The 19,252-nt window shown below is 41.4% G+C and overlaps 3 protein-coding genes across 3 annotated transcripts; 2 read left to right on the top strand and 1 right to left on the bottom strand.

The window, feature by feature from the left end:
* Nucleotides 1-1,227: 1,227 nt before the first annotated feature.
* On the bottom strand, nucleotides 1,228-2,630 carry LOC139824741 (uncharacterized). Its single transcript, XM_071797279.1, has 2 exons — nucleotides 2,363-2,630; nucleotides 1,228-2,044 (listed from the first exon to the last, which is right to left on the bottom strand). Exons 1-2 carry the CDS (start codon nucleotides 2,470-2,472, stop codon nucleotides 1,375-1,377), a joined length of 780 nt encoding a protein of 259 aa, XP_071653380.1. The 5' UTR covers nucleotides 2,473-2,630; the 3' UTR covers nucleotides 1,228-1,374.
* A 1,799-nt stretch (nucleotides 2,631-4,429) lies between these two features.
* On the top strand, nucleotides 4,430-10,882 carry LOC139824737 (uncharacterized). The gene is made up of 7 exons (XM_071797275.1): nucleotides 4,430-4,890; nucleotides 8,081-8,229; nucleotides 8,323-8,451; nucleotides 8,667-8,799; nucleotides 9,705-10,180; nucleotides 10,247-10,475; nucleotides 10,562-10,882. The coding sequence occupies exons 1-7, from the start codon at nucleotides 4,650-4,652 to the stop codon at nucleotides 10,771-10,773; spliced, it is 1,569 nt and encodes a 522-aa protein (XP_071653376.1). The 5' UTR covers nucleotides 4,430-4,649; the 3' UTR covers nucleotides 10,774-10,882.
* Nucleotides 10,883-14,398: 3,516 nt separating this feature from the next.
* Nucleotides 14,399-15,340, top strand: LOC139824736 (uncharacterized). Its single transcript, XM_071797274.1, has one exon. It carries the CDS (start codon nucleotides 14,399-14,401, stop codon nucleotides 15,338-15,340), a length of 942 nt encoding a protein of 313 aa, XP_071653375.1.
* The last annotated feature ends 3,912 nt before the right edge of the window (nucleotides 15,341-19,252 follow it).

The raw sequence follows: 19,252 nt of genomic DNA, 5'->3' as shown, positions 1-19,252 counted from the left end.
TAGATTGGTATCTTTTATCAGCTCTTCGCCGGTTGATAGTAACTCGTTTACAAAAAGGACGCATTTACTTTGATCTGACACGAGAGTTCGAATGATAAGAATATTCCTGATCGTGCCATATTTTGAATCCCTTGTTTTAATAGTGCTATTTTCTCTTTTCTTTAAGCGTTCGTAACTGTCAGTATGATAAAGGACTTTCTTGTAAACAAAACGCTGGAACGAATACACCTCGTCTAAAATCACTGGCTCTATAAGTAATTCTTCGATTAATACTTGTTGTGTTAAAGACAATTGAATATTAACTCCGACTCCAAGTAATTGTAATGAAGGAGCATAATTGATTGTATTCATCGTTTTATTCTTATCAATTAGCAACTTTTCATATAGAAGTTTTCCGCGTATGGAACAATCATTACGAGAAAACACAGTGTCGCACAATTGATGTACTGTTTTATATCGCATGTATGTTTTAAATATCTGTTCCGGTACCCACTGTGAATTTTTAAACATTTTGGCGAGAACACCGTTGTAGTGTTCAAAGGGAAACGTTGATTGGGCCCATAGAGATCCAAATTGTTTTACAGAATCAGGAATATGCAGGAGTAAGTGAACGTTGAATTTCAAAAATTCTGGACCGTACAAGTGTTCTATCTTGTAAACAAATTTCTCCAGAGCTTGTTTCGCAGTCCGTATATCGGTTTGAGAAACGGTATCTCTCAGAAGTAAATGCATAGCGAATACTAGAAGGAACCAATGATTCCTATATTTTTCAGGCATTGATCCTTTTGTAGCAACCAACGAGTAGTATAGCAGAAAGTTTTTCCACTCGGAAGCTTTCCACATATGTCTATCGTTTAGCGAACGAGGTGTTCGTGTTATATCACAAGGAGGTTTTATACTTAATAGTATTTTGTCAACGGTGTTGCTGTTGCGACCTAAATACCATGGTTTGTCCGGCCACTTTGAATCAAACCAACTATCTGCAAACGTTTTCACAACGCCTAGTGGTACACTGTGCATATAATCGGGCACACATGACAACAATACATTAAATACGGGTAGCATCATAAGTATAGATGATCCTTTTACACCTCTTATAACGGTATTTGTACGATCAGCTTCTTCGCAATCTAGCTCATGTTGACGAATTGTTCTCTTTGTAATCTCAATTCCGCGATATACTCGTAGATACCCACGGCCAATTGAGATTCTTTCACCTTTATGAACAACCAAATTCTCCGTTATACTGTTTCATATTCTGTAGCAATGGTCTAGCCACAGAATCTACAGAAGCGAGAATCGTATGTACCTTGACTGTTATAGGTTCCGCAGTTTGTGGAGCAACACAAATAATTCCAACTTCATGCAGTTCAGTCAATTGGCTACAAATGGCTTTAAAAACACTTTCATAACAGGTTTATTGTTTCCACACCACAGCCCGGTTAACATCATATACTGACGTTTCAGATGATACGGCAATTCATTTATAGCCACCTGAATTGGCCAGAGCGAAACTTTGGAGGATATAAATATTTTTACTCCGTCAGTATTCCACTGCAATGTAATGTCATTCTTTGATATTACCTTTTCTTCAAGTAATTTTCTATATGCTCTTCCATTAATCACATCGGATTCATCACATTCCTTTCTAAGAGACTGATACACACGCTCGTTCTCTATCAATTGAGAAATTTGATTCTTCAGTGGAAGATGAAGAAAGTAATTTCGAGCTTCTTTTAGCTTAGCTTCGTAACAAATATATCCACATTCCTCACAATTTTTCCTGTGTGTAGCACCAAAGTTGATAACAGTGTTTTCGCATTGCGGACAGTAATAGTACACTTTGACATCTTCAGATCGAAACTTCTTTAACAATTGAAATTTAGAAAGGTGCCAGTGCGCATTAGTCGGTAAATGACAATTAACTAACTCAAGAAGTTCGTTGAGGGCAATGTCCGGTAAATTGTATCGTATCAAAAAGCTTAAGATCAGCAACTCACTCTCTTCCTTCGATATATCGCTGCCTTCATATAATGGAGTTCTCCTTAGCATAAAATAAAATAAATGAAATAAAAGAAAATGAATGAAACTATATCTCTGAAATTCTAATACAAAGCCAATATAATGCACAGAAATTTATTAAATTTATTTGTTTTTAAAGGATATAAAATTTTAAAATTATCTAACACATAATTATATTGTAGTCCATATAAAAAAGTTGGTAAGGCAAGTGCTTAAGCAATTCAATGGTAAATTATTTCAGGGGACTTTAGCACAATATTTCTTGCGTTATTTGTGCCCAAATTTAGACAAATGACTAATGATACACAAAAGAAAAATAGGATTAAAGATGTTGCTTACTTCGTTAACATCGCACGGTTCGTTAACTCTGTGATTCTGTACATCAGCTCTTATCACAATATCTACATTATCTTCGTCTTCATCACTAGAATTGTTTTCCGAATCAGACATTTCATCATTCACTTCTCCGTTAGAATCGATATAATCTCTCTGATTGTGAATTTCTCTCTCATTTATTTCCCTAACAGTTTCCTATTATGTGAAAAAATTACGTATATGATTAAATTGGACATACATATTTTTTATTTCATGTTTTTATGTACACTTTGTTCAAATTTTAGTTGTTTGCATATTCAATTTTTCTGAAAATGATCCACAAAGACTAAAAAATAAATCTTGCGTATACAATCGAGCTGACTAATTCGTAAAGATTTAATTATTTACATACAAAAATATAATAGAAAATAATACTATTACGGCAATAAATGATATGTACTACTAACATCTATACGTTCTTTTTGCAACAAATTAAAAAATATACACAAAAATCTATCATAAAATTGCTTCATATGCAAAGACATTTTACGTTATTTTATGCGAAGTTATATTTTTTTCAGATTTATATTACGTTAATACGATATATTCCCACAGAAATGCGGTTCGGAAAAACTATATGTATATAAATATTATTATTAGTAATTCTCATTTGCGATTTGGTAGCGTTAAATTATTCTTGAAAATAATTAATCGATTATTAAACTTTCTTCATTTCTTTCTGGGTCTGTTACATCAGCATGATCAAAGCTTTCATCAAAGAAAATATCAGGAGTTTGATCGGTACATCTGTCATCAGTACTGCTGCGATCTGATTCTTTATTTTCAGACGTATCACTAGTGCTTGAAACTGATGTTAACTCATCAATACTGCTACGATCTGTTACTTTATTTTTAGATGTATCAGCCGAATTTGATGATAAGTTATCAGTGTTACTGCTCAATGATTCGTCTGCGTGCCACACATCTTCATTATTGGCATGTTTTCCAGCCTAAAAACATTCGACATAAAGCGAAGGTCAATTTTATTTGTTTAAAATACATAGTTAATAAAATTCGATACTTTTAATAAAGATAAAAAGCATATAGGTACAGAGCAAACTTTATGGGGGGGGAAAAAAATTAAAACTGAAATTAGTGATATACCAATTTTGATTTCTTGTAATTCAGTATAATGTGTTTGCACTCCGTTTCATTTATAGTTTTGATAATTATTAAATTATATTTCTCTAAAGAGTATACCTGTAAAGATTCTTTTTGTGCTGTTTCTAATAAGCGTCTTCTACGTAATGTCGATTCTGGTATTTCTGCATCATCGTTCATAAGGTAACGTTTGTATGGGCCTCGCTCATAGTGATTGTTCATAGTGTATCGATTTTTATCACAAAGATTCTACCTTTTTCAACGTGAATATTCTACTTTTGACTATTATGCAATTTAAGCTAAAAATATAATTTTTTATTATCATATGCATCAGCGATACAATACAAACTTGAATTAAGCCTGTTGTTAATAAACTATTAGGTGTGTAATAGTTACGTTCAATATATTTCAATGTTTTGAAGTTAAAACGATCAATCTGTGAATTTATAGGTTATATATTGCTGCGGATTAAATGTTCTTTCAATAGCGAGAAGCATGCAGGATTCACACAGCGTCCGATATCTATTGGGAATGGCTAAACTGCGATACGCTATCTGGTGGCGAAAACAGAACTAAAAAGAGTAGGTCGCCGGCTACCACATAAATAAATCGACTTAAAAAACTATACACATAGTGGCACTCCCCGGAAAATTTTACCCCTATTTCATATACTTTTGGTAAAAATTCGGTTCAGGGAATAAGCACATACGTCGTATTGTAGAGTGACAAGTGACCTACTCTCTCCGGCCATTTTGCCTTGTGACGTCACGACCGCCAATCCCAATAATCAGAAAATTCGATTTTGAAAATCGTCGTACGTCGAATATTGGACGCTGTGTGAATCCTGCATCACACTGAATAATCACATGATGCAATTATGAACTTTCGTATTATGCCGGTTGCAGACGAGCGCAATAAAACGATGACATGCGATATCCAATGAGCGTATTATAGCTTTCTCCAGAAAGCTGTATGCTGTATGTTCATTGGCTATCACGTCGCCTTCCGGCCCCCACGCTAAACGCGTCAACGCGTCCTGTGTGCGCAGTCGCTCTAACACGTGTCACGTTCCGACACACGTAAACGATATCCGCCGACTATCAGATTTGATAACTGCAATAATTTCCTAGTGCAGTTCTTAAAAAAATAAGATGAATGACAAAGAATGTGTATTGTGTGAATTCAGTAATGAAGATAATGCTATTGCGGTTGGCTATCGCGAGTGGTTGCTACATAGCTTAGACGAAGAAAAACTTGACCAGATCATTGGCAGCACGGAAGAGGTTAAATTGCAATGGCCAAACGTAGATATTGGACCCGCCAATATAATGAAAACGAGAGTAAAAAAATGTATTTGGCAAACTGTGGTCGCAAAGATCCTGGCTCATGGTGGTAAGTAATGCATTAAAAGCAAAAGTAGGTATATATATGTTTATTTTATCAACCTTTTTTTTATACCGATATGCCTGCACGGTTAGCTCGCGCCTCCAAGCCCGAGTTCAACGATTTTTATTAATGTCCCGGTAGCAGAGGGTTTAATTGTAACATGACGTTAGGTTGTGACCGGAACAACGATTGATGATGTTAAAATTTAAATTATAGCCACTTACTACTTGGGCTGAGTTAAACGGTCGCCACTGTATTTTAAGGCTCAAATACAGAAACCTCTCGCTGTTGGTATGTCCCTTCCTTCCTTCCAGCTTAATGGCCGCCGTGTACTGCGCCGCAAACATGTTCAAGGTCGTCTACCACGTTTTTGTGCAACGACGCGTAATCTCGCAATGCATGGATAGGAATTTCACTGGGATCGCGATTGAAATCACTTATTTTATAATAAAATGATTAACAATTTATTATTCTCCTCACTACAGCAATCTCCGTGTAGGAACGGACGCGTTCGCTCGATCGCGTGTGTCGCACGTCGAGTGTTCTCGAACCGCCGTCTCGTCTTTCGTATGCACAATCGTGTTTGAGGATTCAATATCCCGGATCGCGCAATCGCTTCTAACAATCTCTCAATAATAACTCACGCTAACAGCGCAAGCGATCGACGGAATAAGCCGGCCGTATACGTGTTTTATCACGCAAGTTCTACGCCACGTAATCGCGCAACGGACTATCCGCGATGAAATATCACACGCGCTTATCGTAGGCGGTAAACGGGATAAGCAAGCCGAAGTCGAATTTGTTACGCGCGACGCTGTTACGTGTCGACGCTTCGATATCTCACGGCGAACTGTCCACGAGGGACGGGTGTGGTTCTCCCACTTCAGCGCGACGCATGCGCCATGGTGCGCAAACGGGCGCCAAACTCTGTCCTTGGCTAGTCGTGCCTGCGGTGTAGCTGGTACGACTCCTCAAACACTAAAAGTGCAGTTTGCACTGTGCCGAGTCGTTCGCGTTGACTCGGCATCTACACTTTTAGTGAGATGCCGCTCCTTTAGGTGCAAAGACGCGAATTGGCAATCGCCCGCGCGTGAACCAATCGCGCCGCTGCACCGCGAATCTTCGCGTAAGCGGACTTAGAGTCACTAGGCTCGCACCGAGTGACTCTCCACGTATGAAAGTCATCACGACGAATCCCTACGAAACCAGGTAAGTATGCGTTAAACGCAATTATAATTAATCTTTTTCTTTTTCTTTCAGGTATCCCGGATCGTTTGAGGAATCGTCTCTTTTAATGTCACCGGCGGTGATCAACGGTAAGTATATAAAATAAGGTAAGTATAATAATAGCGACTTAATATATCGCATGCATAATGAGTAATACATAATTTGTCTTAATATCGACAGGGAAAGTTAAAAAGTTATCAAATTAAAGAATACAATGTCAAAATGGCTCAATTCCGTGCCAAAGTGTAAAAATTACGTAAAAGTGTAGCAAAGTGTAAATCAAAATGAGCGTAATTGCAATAAAGTGTAACAAAATGTAAACGTACGCCTGGAACGAATCCATTTGGCTCTAAGTAAAATAATGAAGTTAAAAAGTGTATCAAAAGTGTAATTCGGTGTTGTACCTTCGCTGGTTCGGTTCGCACGCTCGCTGGTAACGCGCTTGTGTACAAAGTGTAAGAAAGTGTATCAAAGTGTAATAAAAGTGTAACGCCTGTGTCGGCTTGTCTCGCACGCTCTTTGGTAACGCGCTCGTGTGTAAAGTGTAGGAAAAGTGTGTAAAAGTGTAATAAAAGTGTAACGCCTATGTTGGCTCGTATCGCACGCTCTTTGGTAACGCGCTCGTGTGTAAAGTTTAGGAAAGTGTAGGAAAGTGTAGCGAAGTGTATCACCCCTATCGGTGTCGTTTTCATGCTATGTTCTCAACGCTACGAGTGTGAAAAGTGTAATGATGTGTCACAAAGGTGTAGGTACGTCATTCCCCTGCGGGATCGTTTAAAATCAAATGTATGTTGTGAAAAGTGTAAATAGAACAAAAACTAAGAACGGATCTGGGAAATTAATAATTAACGGTACGAATATAATCGTAACGACCACTAGGTATTCCGAAAACTTCATGCTTGATCGTTTCTACGGTAAATAATATGACTGTGAACCGGCTTTATGCGAATACACTAGCAGTAGGATAGAAACTATCGCAATCGCGAACAAAATGAATATAAAGGCTAATACAACTATTCGGAACTTGTCCGAGTCCATCTTCTAATCTCAATCTGTGCCTTCTGGCTTAATATCGCATGTAACGACAGGTGAATGACTGGGTTAAAGTGTAAGGATTTACTAAGGGTTTATTATTATATGAAGTCACAAATGTAGTGTAAATTGGTGTACGAAGTGTAATGTAAAAAGGTGTAATATATTGTAGCCGTGCTACTTCATGCAATCGTAAAATTATCTCAATTAAAATAAATGGTATCAAAATATTATAATCTAACGGGAATGTGAACCCTGCTTAATTCTAAAGTGTGTTCTTGAAAAGTAATACAAAATAAAATAATATAAAAGAATGTTCTCACTAAATCAATAAAATAAGAACGACAAGAACCACTTGTTTACAATCTTTCGTACTGCGTGGCCTGCGATTCGTCCAAGTCAGGCTGCTGCCCCTTCTGCACCTCCTCGCATCCGGGTGGTCCGGCGGGCTGTGAACCCACCACCAACAGTCTGCTGACTTCCTCGTCGGCTCGCTGGGTCAGGATCTCCACGATCATCTGGCTGTCGGCCTCGCAAAGACCGCTGTCGAGCTCCCTGGTTGCCTGGCTGCACTGCTCGGGCACAGGTGTAGCCGCTCTCGGCTGCTTCTGCTCTCTGGCGATGTCGTTCCTCGCCTGCGACATGTTCGAGTTGTCCAGGCTCGGTTCGCGACTGATCTGGGGAACGGACGTCTTAACGTACGGTTCCAAGGTTAGGTGAAACATCCTGTATAAATAATATTTTCACTTTCAATTGACTTTAAAAATTTACACTTATCAATTTTCATCATTTCGGCTGCCGTCAGAACGGTGTATAAAATATGTACAAGCACATCCTATATGTATTTTTGACATTGGACAATTTATATGTTGTATGCTTGTTCTTTTGGTCGAATATTTATTTATTGTTTTTTAATATAGAACTTTATATATTTTAGACTGGAAGACAATGTGTAAAATGCGCGATAACTTAGAAAAATATTCCATATTAGATCCTACAAAACAGGACAGAAAAATCATCAAAAGACGAAGTACTGATAACGTTGAAGATGACAAAGATTCTGTGAATCAATCCTCTGCACCACAGGTTATATTTCGTATATTCTCTAATAATAGAATTTAATCATATGTACCACATAATTCTTCGTCAATTAAAAGTCAAACTAAATTTCTCACCTAGAAATCACAACTAAATAAAGAAAAGAAAAACGTTGTAAAGAGTGTCCCACATAGAAAGGCAGGTCCTTCTAGAACTGGTAGTAAGTCATTAGAAACATGGAAGGCTAAAAAACGTAAGGTGATATCTGATGTAAGTGTCTTATAATTTTACCTTTAGATTACCTTGATTATTTTTCAAAAACGCTTAGATTAGAATTATTCTGAACTTTCATAAAAAATTGCAATTATTTTTTTCTAAGTAATTCATATCACGTCGAATTGGACTAACAGAAATGGGTGAAATAAGAATATGTCAGATAATTTGCATATTTGTACATGTTGAATACATTTTACTTTTGTTTTGAGGATACAAGCTCCGAAAAGGAAGATTCAACTGAAAAGGAACTTGTACGAAAAATAAACTGTTTGCAAAAAGAGAATAAACAGAAATCCAAGGATATAAAGAAACAAAAACGCACTATGGAGGACATGTTGAACGGTAGTCATTATTTATTATTATACATGAGCGATGTTATGTTCAACTTGTCCATTTAGTAAAAAAATAAAAGTTTTATCTATAAAGTTTTCGAACGCTACTGATCGTATACTTTTGCAAATAAAAATCTCTACCAGTCAATCGGACTTTAACTATAGATTTTTCGAATAATTTCTCTAATTTCTGAGTAGTGACCAACTTAATGTAGTAGAGCGCATGTTTATGTTAATAATGTTCTTGATCATATTTGGAGTTATTTATAAATTGTCTTTGATTTTTCAACATTATAGATTCATAAATATATGCAAAACTATTTTTTATGACACCAAAGCATGTCTAGAAAAATTATTATACCGATTCTAAGATATCTGTGACTTTTATATTCATTTCTTTTAAATTTCGGTGTCATATTAATCGCTGCAGAATCCATTCAAACCAGACACTTGGAAAGAATCAATGATATAATACATAAAATTTTTCGAGTATGCACAAAAACAAAATTAAGGAATATATATTTGCTATATTCACTGCTGGCTTTATATTATCTCATAATATGAATATCTCTTGAAGAATATATTTCGTGAAAATTACAACAATAAATACTGCATTGTAGGTGTACCTTTAAGATATATTAAGCGTTGATAAACATATATAAAACTTAGAAAAATCTTTAAAAAATAATACTAAAAACAATTGACACTTAAGGTTTGTTTTATATTGACATGGTACGTTTGTAATGACACAATACAATAAAGTAAATGATTACAAATTTAATTTGCATTTTCTTTTTGGCGTAATTTGGTCTGAGAATTGCCAAATTTAGGAGATTTTTTTGTATATAACGACAGTTAAAAGAAAATTTAAGTGATTCGTCATCTTGTGAGCTAACTTTTATTCATTTACTGCAGATTTAACTTCGGCAGCAGCATTAAGCAAAAAAGTGTTAGATAATTTGAAGTCTGTAGATGACTACCTCATGTCTGCAAATGCGAAACCTCACTCAAAACTAAAAAAAAAGTTTGAAACTAGTGATCCAAAACAAAATAATGTGCAAAATGACATACACGACGAATCATTCCAAATGAATTTTGACAAACAAGAAAATCTTTCCGCCGAACTGCAAAAAGATAGTCACAATCAGAATAACGGAATCACAAAAAATGGCCAACTAGAAAGGACAAATAATTTTGAAGCGAATAATTTCAAGAAGAATGACGATACCAATGAAAATGATGTTCATTTAAATCTCCAAGGTCAAGATCAGAAACAGAGTCTAAAGGATAAATACAATCCAAATAGTTTCCAGGTTCTCGAAAAAAGACAAAAAGAAGTAATCGATCCGAAAAATAACTACGTTAAAGAAGACATACCTATAGCAGTTAAGGTGAGAAAAATAATATATTTCTTTCATATGCGTTTAAATGTTAATCTGATTATTTTTATCGTGTAGGAAGAGATTCAAAGTCTTGGCGATACAGATATCACAGTGAGCTGTAAAAGGCTTAATATGTGTAATCATACAACTGCTACTAAGCTCACGACTGATTTACTTTCACTCATGTTCACAAAAGAAGAGCTCGCCACTTCATCGATGACTGGGAAAGTAGGAAACATGCATATGCGAAAGGGTACTGCCGCCAAAATGCAGTTAGATGTTAGCAAAATTGCAGCTATTAACTGTAAGTGCCTGCGTAATATACTCAAAGCACTTTTTTAAATTTTATTATCTTTAGAAATAACAATATGTTTTAATATACTTCTTTAGCTTATGTAAAAAGTAAATTCCCTACTGTCGAGAAACTACAATCTGTCATCAACAAGGCCATTCAACAAAAATGTTGCAATGCTGCGAAAAGTGTGAAGCTTATTTATTGCCTGCAATTTGAACAACATGACCCCGAAAGAGTAGCTCAAAAGCGTTGCACAGTTATAAGTATTTGTACTACTAAAGTTTTATTTTTTTTATACATCTTCTAATCGATGAAACCAAAGACAAGTTATTTTATTTTCATTATTTACTTTTATTAATTTTTATTCATTTATTTATTTTAGTCATTGAGCTTAGACTTAATTGTAAGCCATATATATCTTTGATCGATAAATGATAGGTGAAAAGTTATGAAAAGCTATCCAGTGAACAGTGTTGCACATAAATAGATTATAAAAACTATGTTCGCGTTTATACTCATTTCGATTATACTAATTTTTTTCGTGGGGTGCTCTTTACGTGATTTGTTGTTTTTTTTATAAATTTGACTATTTTATTCTAATCATAAAGCAAAGTCTAACTTGAGTTTTAAATATTTATAAAAAAAATATTGCAAGATAGGATCGTTATATCTATGTTCTTTATAAAAGGAAATGCTAACCTGATGTGTTCGTAAAAATTTTTGATAAATATTGTGTGTAATTTCACACACACACGATGACATATACCTACTTGTAAACTGTATAACTGTACAACAGAACTTAAGTATAAAAGTATGTATACGTATTTTGAGAGTTAAAAAGTTAAAAATGTTAATTTATTTATAACTCTGATGTATGTATAAAGCGGCGGCGCGTGCGAAGCATATGCTGTTTCTATATAAATGCCAAATAAATTATGTATGTATTTAATATATTATGCTTCTCTTACTTGACTTATTACTCCATCACATCCATAATCGCAATGGAATTTGTCAATAGAGTTATAATGCAGAGAAATTACATGATTAAAACCTTTTGTGTCTACGATCCAAAAACTCGGTCCGAGCTCTCGGACTGCTCAGACTGCTTCTAGCATCGTGGACACAAGGCTTAATAGTACTCAATTCGATCATCACCATTACGCTATGCAATATTCACCATTGACAATTGAATAGTTACTATTGGCAATAGAAAATGGCAATTGACGAATTGAATGGTAACTATTGATAAATAATGACTCGTTACCATTGATCAATTCTATTGTCACCATTTAACCAATGAATGGTTCTTTCAATCGTCCGCCAATTTACCATTCTAAACATTCCAATGGTTTTCCAATCGTTTTTCAATGGTTATTTTTCAATGGTACTCAATTGTAAATTTTCATGAGGGTAAAATTGAATTAGCAACATAAAAGATCCCTAGAAACATTTATTTTTGAGAAAGTAATATTTTTTATGTTTGATTATTCGTTCCCTATTGGAATGGCCACTTTTGAGGATCGGAACAAATCTCAAAATTCTGCAGATTGTGTATGTTACGTATATAGATAAATTTTTTAGAAAAATACGCTATTTTAATGAAAAAATGCAGTTTAACGGTCAAACACAAAATGAAATAAGCAATCGGTATAATTTTGAACAATTCAAATGCGCAAAATTAGAGATAAAAAATATTGAGATCGGTGTTACCTTATTTGACGTTTCCGCATTTGTACCGCTGGCTGTATAATTCGGAATGTTCCCGCACTAAGTGTCTCTTTACACCAGTTGTATTTCCATTCGTCATTTTTATTGATTTTTTAGGGCACAAATTACACGTTGCGAATTTTGTATTATTTTCAAGATTATTATGAGGAGCTGAGCTTTGAACGAGCGATGTGCTCCCGCCCTTCGAGAAAGCAGCTCCGGTGTGGCGCGCGCCTCGGGGCGCCACGCGTACGTGCGGTCGTTCGGTCGTTGTGTGAACACACAAGAGCCTCGGCCACCGTTGTGTTCAGACGTGTTGGTTACGGTTTAGTTACAGAGTGTGATATACTTATATATAATAAAGACAGTATTCAGAGTGTATAAAGATCAAGATTGTTGTGTACCCTGCCCATCTCACCACATTTCAAGTCGTCCCTGATTATATTTCCAATAATTATTTATTGTAAACGCTTGAAGATATTTTGAAGTCTTAACTCAATATGATTTTCCTTTTCAGATAATACTTGTTTCATTTTTTATTTTTTATTTTTTAACTATAATATTAAACTTTAATATTTTATATTAAAGAGAGAATTTTGCTTGATCTCGCTTGTTTGCTCGATTGATTACGGCGGCTTGATAAATACGAGACAAATATGAAATTTGATATTAAAAAATTGAGACAAGATTGTAAAACAAAATCATGCGCAAGAAATATTTCACGAAATGCTCGACAATTTATTCTCATACCAAATCACTATTCGCATTCTGGAAGGTTCGCCGACATTCGCTCGGCGAAAACAAAGTCAAGCAACCGAGCTAACACAAAGGAAAAATCCATGCTATAAACATTGCGGTTAAAAACAAGTAACGTTCCTTTCGGGTCGTCACGTGAAACCGGTGACGTCCGCACGGTGGCCAATCACCCTCCCGAAATTCTGGGAAATCTTCCGGGAGTTTCGCCTCGAAGGTGATAAAAGGACAGCCGCTGCGCCGCGGGATCGATTTCGCTCGCAGATCACCCGCCTAGTTTTTCGATACAACCGCTTAAATAGCTTTTTGCCTTGCATTACGCACTCGCTTGATTTCGCCGCGTTCGCCGTGCTAAATTCTGTGCGCGCTCACGGCACTCTGCCTGAAAGAGAACTTTTGTAACTGTACATATTTGTTTGGACATTATAAATTCTGTTTCGTATTTCTGTTTCTTTATTTTACGTGCGTGTGCTTGTCCTCCTTGTACTGTCTCTACCCGCGGACTCTCGAACATTTCTGGTCCTTCGAGCCGGATTCTCGCCGGCAACCGCGATTCGGGAGTGTCTTAAACCAAAAGACAGTCATGAGCACGGACAAGAGCGCCCTGCTGACCGGTCAGCGCGACATACAAGGTCGCATTTCTCGGGCAGTCGACAATCTGAAAAAGATGGGCTCAGCCAACATCATCCTCAGCGCCGTAGAAACTCGAATCCGAATCCTCGACGACCTATGGGCGAAATTCGAATCTCAGCACGACATGATACGGGCCTGCTATAACGAAGCCTAACGAAGAGAGTGAGTACGTCAAATCAGATCTTTTTGACGCGACCGAAATCACTTACGTGCACCAACGAAGCGTGTTGTCGGAATACGCGAACCGCCTCTCGAAAATGGTCCAGCCGTCCGCGGCGTCCGCGCGAGGCAGCGAACACTCTCCAAAGACCTCGTTGCCCCGCATCACGTTGCGCGATTTCTCAGGCGCGTATGAAGACTGGCCGTCATTTCGTGACCTCTTCCAGTCGGTCATCGGTCGACACTCAGACATCTCAACGTCGAGCGTCTCCATTACCTTCGGTCGTGCGTAAAAGGTCCAGCTGAAAAATTAATTCGGTCATTAACCATAACAGGAGACAATTACGACCGCGCATGGGCAATCTTAAGCAAGCACTATGAGAATAAAAGGGAGTTGATACGTTCCAACTTCGCAACGTTCACCGCCGTCGCGAAGATAAAGGGGGACACCGCTAAAGAATTTAGCCGAATTTCCAACGCCGTGACGACCGCTGTCAACGCGCAGGAGAGTATTGACAGGCCTATCGAGTCCCACGGGATGGACCTCTTCAACCACCTCGTAGTCGAGCTCTTTGATCCGCGTACGCGTCTCGAGTGGGAGTCCTCCATCTGCGACTCCGTCAATCCACCGGAGCACACGGCACTCACGGACTTTATATCGAAACGCATACTAACTCTCAATGCCGCGAAACCAAAACCCGCACCTAAAGTCCCGATCCGCGAAAACTCACGTCGCGAAGCGCGGTTCCGACCCACAGTGCGCGTTGTGCAAAGGAAAGCACACTCTGATGACTTGCAACGAGTTCAAGAGCAAGTCGGCCGCTGAGCGCAAATCCTTCGTCGAGACCAATCGGTTGTGCTATAATTGCCTCGGTAATCATCTGATCGCGAAGTGCCAATCGTCAAAGACGTGCCTGACGTGCAAATCTCGGCACCACACAATGCTTCACGAGGCTCAAGCCATCGCGTCGTCGCTTCTCACCGCGCCGAAACCCATTGAAGTCAACGCACTATCCGCAGTGCGTCAAGACGACGATAGCAAGGCCGTTCTTCTAGCAACCGCGCGGGTGATGGTCGGCGATCGCCATGGAGAGCCACACGCTGTGAGAATTCTAATCGATCAGGGATCCGAAGTGTCGATTATCTCGGAATCTCTGGCTCAACAGCTCCGCCTTAAACGCTCGTACTCCGCCGTGTCAATCTTCGAAATCGGCGGCTCGAAATCGGGGTCGACCCGCGGGAAAGTAACAGTGAGCCTCACTTCCACCACGACCGGGTCTACAATCTCCGCCGTCGCGTTCGTTCTGCCGCGTCTCTCGTTATATCAGGGCTCGACTACGAGGCGCGCTCCAGCGTGGCCGCACATACAGGGACTTCCTCTGGCCGACCCGCGGTTTTTGGACAATGATTCAGTCGAGATACTCCTCGGAGCAGAAGTCTGCTCCACCATCTTTGAAGACGGTATCCGCAAGGGCGGACCTCAGGCGCCCATCGCGCAAAGGACGGTCCTCGGGTGGATCCTCTCAGGGGGCTGTGGTTCAACAGAGGGGCACCGCAGTTCTCTTCAATGCCGACCACGAGCTAGTCGACCTAGTGCGCCGCTTTTGGGAGCAGGAAACTGACGTCTCCTCTCCCGCCGCTTTCACGCCCGAAGAGAAAGAATGTAAGGAGATCTTCGTGCGCACCCATGAACGTACGGCCACCGGACGGTACGTCATGAGACTCCCGTTCAGGAAAACTCCAACGAGCCTGGCTGAAACTTGCAAGCCGGCGGAGCGCCTGCTGTCAACCATGGAGCGACGATGCAACCAGGACTCGCGATTCGGTGAGCTCTACCGAGCTTTTATGCAGGAATACGAAGACCTGGAACATATGACAGAGGTGAGCAGTTCCGAAGACAACGCAATAGGAAAGTGCTACTTACCACACCATGGTGTATTCAAGGAGGCCAGCTCCACAACCAAGCTCAGAGTGGTGTTTAACGTGACATGAACACGGTGACGTACGGCCTCGCGTGTTCACCGTTTCTCGCGATCCGATCACTCATTCAGTTAGCCAACGACGAGAAGGCACGATAGTAGGTAAGTTATGGGCATTTCAACTCACCCCGCGGGATCTGAGGAAGGGGAGAGGCGGGGGGACCTCGCGGGGAGGGGGTAGCGGGGGAGGGAGAGGGGGACCGCTTTTTTCGAGCGTCGCGGGGGAGGGGGGAGGGGGGATCGCGTTTTCCGGCGTCGCGGGGAAGGGGAGGGGGAACTGCGTTTTCCGGGCGCCGCGGGAGAAAAGAGGGGGATACCGCGTTTTTCGGCGCCGCGGGGGAAAGGTCCGCGGGGTGAGGGGACCCGCGTTTGCGTTTTCGGGCGCCGCGAGGGAGGGGGGGTACCGCGTTTTCGGGCGCCGCGGAGGGAGGGGGCCCGCGTTTTCGCCGCGCCGCGGAGTCCGCGTGCAACGGCCGCGCCGGTCCGCATGACGTCACACACTCCCGCTCGCGTTATCTCTCCCTTGTAGATGTTTCCCCCGTCTCCCGGTCGCGCGCGTCTTCTCGTTTGCGCGGTGTCTCGCGCCCCCGTCCCCCCCGTTCGCGCGCGGTCCCTCTCGCTCCCGTCCCCCGTTCTCGCTCGCGATCGCGTATCTTTTCTTCGCCAACGATATTTAATCGTTTAGATCTTCGCGATATTTAATTTTTAATATTACATTTAAGTAAACGATAAACGAAAACAGCTTAATGACAGGGAATGGGATGAACGGTAAATGACGAGGAAAAATAATTAAAACTTTTTTAATCATATTATATGCATTTATTTATCATGTAGCGCATTATACACAATAGTATCTAAAGCGTAGGCTAATAATTCGCAATCAATAATCAAATTTTCATCATAAACACACAAAATTTTAACTGCATTACATTTATCGGTGATACAATTTTGGCGTAAAATTGTTACAAACTGTTTAAATTTTTCACTTACACCATGAACATTTTGACATAGTTGAAAATACACATTTTCGACGCAATGTTCTAGTTTGAACAGAAAGAGTGTGACCGGACGTCACTCTCCGGGTACGTGGATCACACGAAAATGTGAGAATTCAGCCAGATTTGCCTATCAAACGGTCGCCACTCGGTTTGACCCATATGTACCGAGAAGGTTAGCAACGAAATCATGACACGATATTGCAACGATATCACATTAATTCTCTCTTATTTTCAGGTTCTCGACGCAGGATGTCTCGACGCCCCGACGCTGCCTCCCCACTGCTGGATCATCGATGGACAACGTGGGACCACCCCCGGAGTACCAGGTAAGTAGATAACGGATACGTTTAATTAATCGGTCGATTTCTGTTTCAGGTATTTCACCCGAGCAAATCCTCTCGCCCCGGATGGATCTCAACTGTCGCTGACTGTCCCAGATCCTCGCAGAATCGCATACTGGAACGCCGCTGGACTTCGCTGGATCGATGCCGTGGGACAAGGTAAGTAGCAGGTAAGTAATTCGAAATTAACTTGACACTGCGTATATTAACAAACGACTGATTTATTTCAGATCGTTGTTGTGGTTTACAAATTCACGTTGACACATTCCGTCGAACGTTACTACAAATGGCTATTGATTGCCTCTCGCAATTATAATACGAGCTATGTTTAACGCGCTAGTACGCGGGAGTGCCGGTTGTTACATACCGCAACGATAAACTACGCGCTAAGTCCGAACTATGAGCGAATCTTGCAAGCGTGTTACCCCGATCGCGGTATCCGAGCGACTGCCTCGAGTTGCCGAACGCTCTCGGCTATCCCACCTCGGGATATCTATCCCTACCACCGGGTTGTTATTCACATCCTGGTACTTTTCCGTGCCAGGTGTTACCCGCTTTCACTTTTCTTTGGCTAGTTTTTGCCTGTTTTCGTCGCCGGTGACGGCTGCGGTTCTCAATCTACGTCTTATGACCAAATGCGCCTGCGGTTCTCAATCTACGCCTTATATCTACTCGCACGCATCGGCATGGGTCCCGCTGGACCCCGCTCCTCCGGTTCCCCGGTTCGGGTGTTTCACGATGGAGTGGTCTTGCCGACCCTGCGGATTAGTTTCGACGCCTCCGCTAACAACTTTCCACCCGCCGATCTTTCCCGGGCTCCCTCGGTTTCCGATATCCGGGGGTCATCGTCTGTCCCCGCTAGACTCGCTTCCGTTATCAATATCGCGTCGCGAGTCGATCGGATGTTGTTCGGGTCGCCCCTGAAACGTGTTCGGCGAGTCGGTTGCCCGCTTTGACCTCCGTGCCCTCCGGCGCGGAGGTCATTGTTATGACACCGCGGTTTTCGTGCCCGTCGGTGGTATCGCGTCGCGTCCCGGTGAGTCGTTGTTTTCACGTCCCCCGAAACGGCCTCCGCGACTCAGCCTTCGGCTAAGACCTCCGTGCCCCCCGGTACGGGGGTCATTTTCGTGACCCCGCGATCTCCGCGCCCGTCGGTGATATCGCTTCGCGGTCCTGTGGGTCGTCATTCGGGACCCTTGTGAGACGATTTCCGCGGTTCGGCTATTGGCTGCGACCTCCGTGCCCCTCGGCGCGGGGGTCACCCGCGTGACGCCGCGATCTTTGCGCCCGCTGGCGCTATCGCGTCGGAGTCGACTCGATTGCCCTCCGGGTTGCCCCCGGAACGACTCATGCGGCTCGGCCCCCGGCTACGACCGCCGTGCCCCTCTGCGCGGGGGTCATTCGCGTGACCCCGCTATTTCCGCGTTGATCGCTCTCGGCGCTTCGCGTATCGGGTGGTTGGCCTTCGAATCATCCCCGAGACGTATTCCGGGGTTCGGCCCCCGGCTATTACCGATATACCTCTGTTTGCGGGGGTCAATCTCGTGACCCCGCTATCTCGCGTGCCCGTTGCGCTATCTCGACCGCGCTCGTCCCGATCTGCTCTGCTTGGCTCTGCTTCCAAGGCCCGCTCGTTGGCTCGCTCGGTCGATCATCCGCCGCTCGCCCGCCGGGGTCAATCGTACCCCGGTCACCTATATTTCGGGATTCAGGTAAACGCTAGCCATATGGGCTCTTCGGACTCGTTTATCCGGTAATCCTGTTCGCGAGTTGTCGGTGTACGCTGCTCCCCTGGTTGCTGACGCCCCTCGAGGTTGTCCGGCTGCTCAGCTATGCGAACGGTTGCAAGAGTACGGTTGACGGTTTCATGTACAGGCTGGTGTCGCACGATGTCAATTTTACAATATCTGCGTCACGTATTTTAACGAGTTCCAAATCTCGAAACGCTAGCGATGATGGCTCCGATGACTACACGAGTCGCTGAATATCTGAACGTTTTTCGACGAATGTCACCCACGTTGCATGAGGCAGAATTATCCGATTGTCACGGTTATCGCCAATAAGTATATCCACAGAGGACATAGGTCCAGCGTTGATTCCAACATCCAAAAATTTATATGTTGTCGATGTCAAGGCAAATCTCCTTCCCAAAATACTTAGTTAGTGTATAACGAGGTTTATCAAAACTGAAAAATACAATTATGTTTATAAAAGTT

This window comes from Temnothorax longispinosus, unplaced genomic scaffold, assembly GCF_030848805.1.
Source record: "Temnothorax longispinosus isolate EJ_2023e unplaced genomic scaffold, Tlon_JGU_v1 HiC_scaffold_54, whole genome shotgun sequence".
In the NCBI taxonomy this organism is placed as follows: Eukaryota; Metazoa; Arthropoda; class Insecta; order Hymenoptera; family Formicidae; genus Temnothorax; species Temnothorax longispinosus.
Note: the sequence above shows the minus strand (reverse complement) of the source record. Positions and strands in the feature narration are given on the sequence as shown.

Bases quoted from the DNA above. Each gene is read 5' to 3' on its own strand.
- LOC139824741 (XM_071797279.1), bottom strand. From the start codon at position 2,472: ATGTCTGATTCGGAAAACAATTCTAGTGATGAAGACGAAGATAATGTA. The intron at 2,045-2,362 runs AGTAAGCAACAT...TTTTATGCTAAG, and splicing joins GAACCGTGCGATGTTAACGA to GAGAACTCCATTATATGAAG.
- LOC139824736 (XM_071797274.1), top strand. From the start codon at position 14,399: ATGCCGCGAAACCAAAACCCGCACCTAAAGTCCCGATCCGCGAAAACT.
- LOC139824737 (XM_071797275.1), top strand. From the start codon at position 4,650: ATGAATGACAAAGAATGTGTATTGTGTGAATTCAGTAATGAAGATAAT. The intron at 8,452-8,666 runs GTAAGTGTCTTA...TTTTGTTTTGAG, and splicing joins AACGTAAGGTGATATCTGAT to GATACAAGCTCCGAAAAGGA. The intron at 10,181-10,246 runs GTGAGAAAAATA...TTTATCGTGTAG, and splicing joins ACATACCTATAGCAGTTAAG to GAAGAGATTCAAAGTCTTGG.